The sequence below is a fragment of the Eptesicus fuscus genome, chromosome 1 (assembly GCF_027574615.1).
Source record: "Eptesicus fuscus isolate TK198812 chromosome 1, DD_ASM_mEF_20220401, whole genome shotgun sequence".
In the NCBI taxonomy this organism is placed as follows: domain Eukaryota; kingdom Metazoa; phylum Chordata; class Mammalia; order Chiroptera; family Vespertilionidae; genus Eptesicus; species Eptesicus fuscus.
This window is the reverse complement of record NC_072473.1, coordinates 91177890-91181644: the sequence shown is the minus strand read 5'-3', so window position 1 is coordinate 91181644 and position 3755 is coordinate 91177890. Positions and strand designations below refer to the sequence as shown.

The window sequence follows — 3755 nt, the reverse complement described above, 5'->3', positions numbered from 1 at the left end:
GTCCCATTGCAGTCTTTGCCATGTGCATGCTGAGGTGACCCTTCTTTCCCTCAAGCAGAGCCCACAGATTGGAGGAGGTGAAGGCCTTGGTCTACACTAAATATTCTTAGGTCACGGAGCAGCAGAAGGCCAGGAAGTGCTAGGAATTAAGGTGAGGTTGAAACCATGAATATGTCCCCACCGGCTCCCCCACCCATGTCAGAGGGGACCCCACATTGCCTGACACCTCCACACCCCACTATCAGTTACAGAACCCTGTGCAGTCATGTCATGTCACTTCCTACTTCAGGTTCTTAGTGGGCAGGCTGATCAGGAGTGAGCCCTGTGAGGCCCATTTACACGCCTAAAGGAGAGACCTATAAGTCACCTTTGTCAGAGCAGCCTAGGGTGTGTTTCTCAACTCATGCCTGTTACACTCCCCTTCTCCCACAGGCCCGTGGGTCCTAATCGCACATCTTCTGTCCACACGCGGTCACTGTCTCAGCAGAAATCATCATGCCTGGCCATCATATGAGTGAGCTCGGCAATCTTGAGGAAGACCATCAGGACCCAAGGGAGATGCCCGACCTGGTGGCAGAGGAGCTCTTCTGGGCTATGCACGAGGAGGAGGAGGATGAAGAGGCTGTGTCTCTCTCCTCCTCTCTGTCTTCCTCCCCCTCAGTCGTGTTTATAGAAAGCCTAGAGGAGGTGGCTGCTGCTGAGACACCAAGTCCTCCCCAGAGTCCTCAGGTTTCCTGCCCCTCCCTCCATGCCTTGGCAACCTTTCCATGGAGCCATCCTGAAGATGAGAGCTCCAGCAGCCACGAGGAGGAGGGTCCAAACACTGAGGGAGGCCCTGAAGATGATGGCGATACCTTGCTCCAAAAAGCACTGCATTCAAAGATGATGGAAATGGTGGAGTTCCTGCTCGTGAAATATCGCACAAAGGAGCCAACAACCAAGGCAGAAATGCAGAGTAGTGTCATCAAAGAGTACCATGAGCACTTCCCTGAGATCTTCAGTGCAGCCACTGAGGTCATGAAGCTGGTTTTTGGTGTAGTTGTGGAGAAAGTCGACCCGAGTGCCCACACCTATGTAATGGTCACCGCCTTGGGGCTCACCTATGACGGAATGGTGAGCGATGGGAACAGATATCCCAACACTGGCCTCCTCGTCACACTTCTGAGGGTGATTGCTGTGGAGGGTGATTGTGCTCCTGAGGAGAAAGTCTGGGAAGCACTGAATGTTTTAGGGGTGCATGATGGGAAGGTGCATTGGATGTATGGGGAGCCCAGGGAGCTCATCACTAAAATTTGGGTGCAGGAACAGTACCTGGTGTATAGACAGGTGCCCAATAGCGATCCTCCATGCTATGAGTTCCTGTGGGGTCCCAGGGCCCACACAGAGACCACGACATCGCAAGCCCTTAGCTTTGTGCTCAGGGTTAATGACAGAGATCCCCGTTCTCTCCCATTCCTGCCTGAAGGGCCTGAGTGTAATGAGAACCCATGTGCCTGAGCCAGAGTTGCACCCAGGCACTTTTCAGGCCCTTGTGTATTAACTTTATTTGATGGGCATAAAGTGCATTCTATTTTCAACTCTGTGTTTGAGGAGAAAGCAGTAGTGAGGCCTAGGGAATGATTTGGGCTCCTATGATAATTGAGTAATTTATGCTTTATTACTTTGTGAATTTTTAAGGAAATTTTCTAATCTTACTCCTTTTCATAGAAGTTTTCATAAGCTGTTAGCATGTAAGTTTGTAAATGACATTGGTCACATATATATTTGTACATGTCCAGCTCAAGTGTAAGAGATTTGCTACTGTGTAACGCAATGTAGGACACTTCCCATCCTAGTTAATGATCCCAAACTAGATAACATGGCATGATAAAAGGATTTCATTGGAAATGTGAAAAAACTCGGCAGTACAATCAATGGAGTCAAGAAATAAAAGCAAGTTTGTTCATTTTTGCTTCTTATCTCTTCTTGTCTATCTTTTCATAAAACAACTTATCCAAGGATCCTTGGTTCTGGCAAGAAAGTGGAGGGATTTCATCTGAATAAATAGGACCCCTGCTCAGTGGTTCATTTAATCCCCAGATATTCACTGAGCCTATGTCCTCTGGAAGGCCCTGGGTTAGTAGTGGGGACACCAACATAAGCAGGGCACACCCACCCACAGGATGATAGTGTAGGAGCTGAAGTCATATAAGGAAGGGGTTAGGTGTCCCCTAAGTCCTACAGAACAAGTAACAGAACAGGTGAGACCATGGGCCTCCAGGGAACAGCACTCAATTGTGCATGGCCTGAGCCAGGGTATTTAGGAAACTGTGATTCCCTCTGCAGGGGTTGATTGTAAGGCAGCTGGGGGTGGCAGTGGCACATTGTGTGTCTGGGTGTGAGACGGAAGTGTGAAATGGAGAATTGTCCTGACAAGTTCCTTTGGGATCATGGATAAACCAGAGGGAAATCTCCACCTGGTTAGGAAGGGTGGTTTCCTGCACGTAGTCTCAGTGCCATTGAACAGTATGAGCACTAGGTGTGTCATCATCTGCACTGATACCTGCAGAAATACGTTTATTGGGCCAGGAATAAAATGATGGCCCAGGAATTTTTCTAGAAAATGGCGACAGAATAGACAGATGTGTTCCAGGCCTTTTCCCGGAGAAGAGGGAAAGAACAGCTAAGGGTCGCATGGGCAGTGTTTGTTAGCAAGCTAAGGGGCAGCTGATCTCCAGGAGAAGGTGGGAGATTGCTGGACGGGGTTCCCCTCACAGAGCAGCCCCCACGGCGACTGGGCCCCCTCCCGGAGCTACAGGCTCAGAGGGGGAAATCTCGTCATCTTGAGAGGGAGAGTGGATCTTGTCGGAGGCCTGAAAATCCACAACTGCAGTGACCGCCGAACAGCTCTGAGACCCAGAGCACCGCTCCCCAGGTGGCAGGAACGATTGGACTCAGGGGAGCTCTTCACTACACCACGGAAAGGTCAGATTTCGCCAGGATAGAGTGAGGTTTCTGGTCCCGCTGGAGAGAGATGCACGCGTGCATGGCGGGAGCTGGAGGAGCGGGGAGGTCCATGCCAGGAGAAGACCGTGGCTGTTGGGGCCAGAGTGATCCGTGATTGTGGAAGGGGGTCCCCGGAGCTGCTAACAGGGCGGATCTCTAAAGAGCAGCCCCGTTTTGATCTGAAGCGGAGGGATAGCCTGGGAGTTTCAGGAGTGAACAGCTGCTTGAACTTGCCCGCCAGCCTCCCAAAAAAACAGTATTGAGTGCCATAGAGAAAAAAGGCTAGAGAGGCCTTAGAGCCCTGGAAGTGGAAGCAGAAACACTACCACCCAGAGGCTGAATCACAAATTGACTCTGGTGTAATCAATAAAGGTATACAAGAAATTAAGACACCGCCTGTTTAAAAATCAGGTCTGGCTTACAACACTGAGGAGCAGTGAAACACAAGGAACTACAATACTGTCCGGACTGGGAAACAGGCTTGCCAAACAGAACAACAGAGGAAGTGAATGACCTTCACTACTGCACATTTTATTTTTTATTTTTTAATTTTTCAATTTCTATTTTTTATTTTCATTTTTGCATCATTTACTTAAGAAACTATTGTTTTCTTTTTTCCTCACTTGATTTTACCTTTTTAATTATTACATTTTTATTTGCAATCAGCATTATTACTACTATTTTACCTTTTGTTATTTTTTTATTTTGTTTTTTTTTTTTTTTAAGTGTCATTTTATTTTCTCTTTATTTTACTTCAGGATTAGTGTTCT

The 3755-nt window shown here is 48.1% G+C and overlaps 1 protein-coding gene across 1 annotated transcript; it reads left to right on the top strand.

The window, feature by feature from the left end:
- Positions 1-498: 498 nt before the first annotated feature.
- On the top strand, positions 499-1688 carry LOC129149386 (melanoma-associated antigen 8-like). The gene has a single exon (XM_054717270.1). It carries the CDS (start codon positions 511-513, stop codon positions 1495-1497), a length of 987 nt encoding a protein of 328 aa, XP_054573245.1. The 5' UTR covers positions 499-510; the 3' UTR covers positions 1498-1688.
- The last annotated feature ends 2067 nt before the right edge of the window (positions 1689-3755 follow it).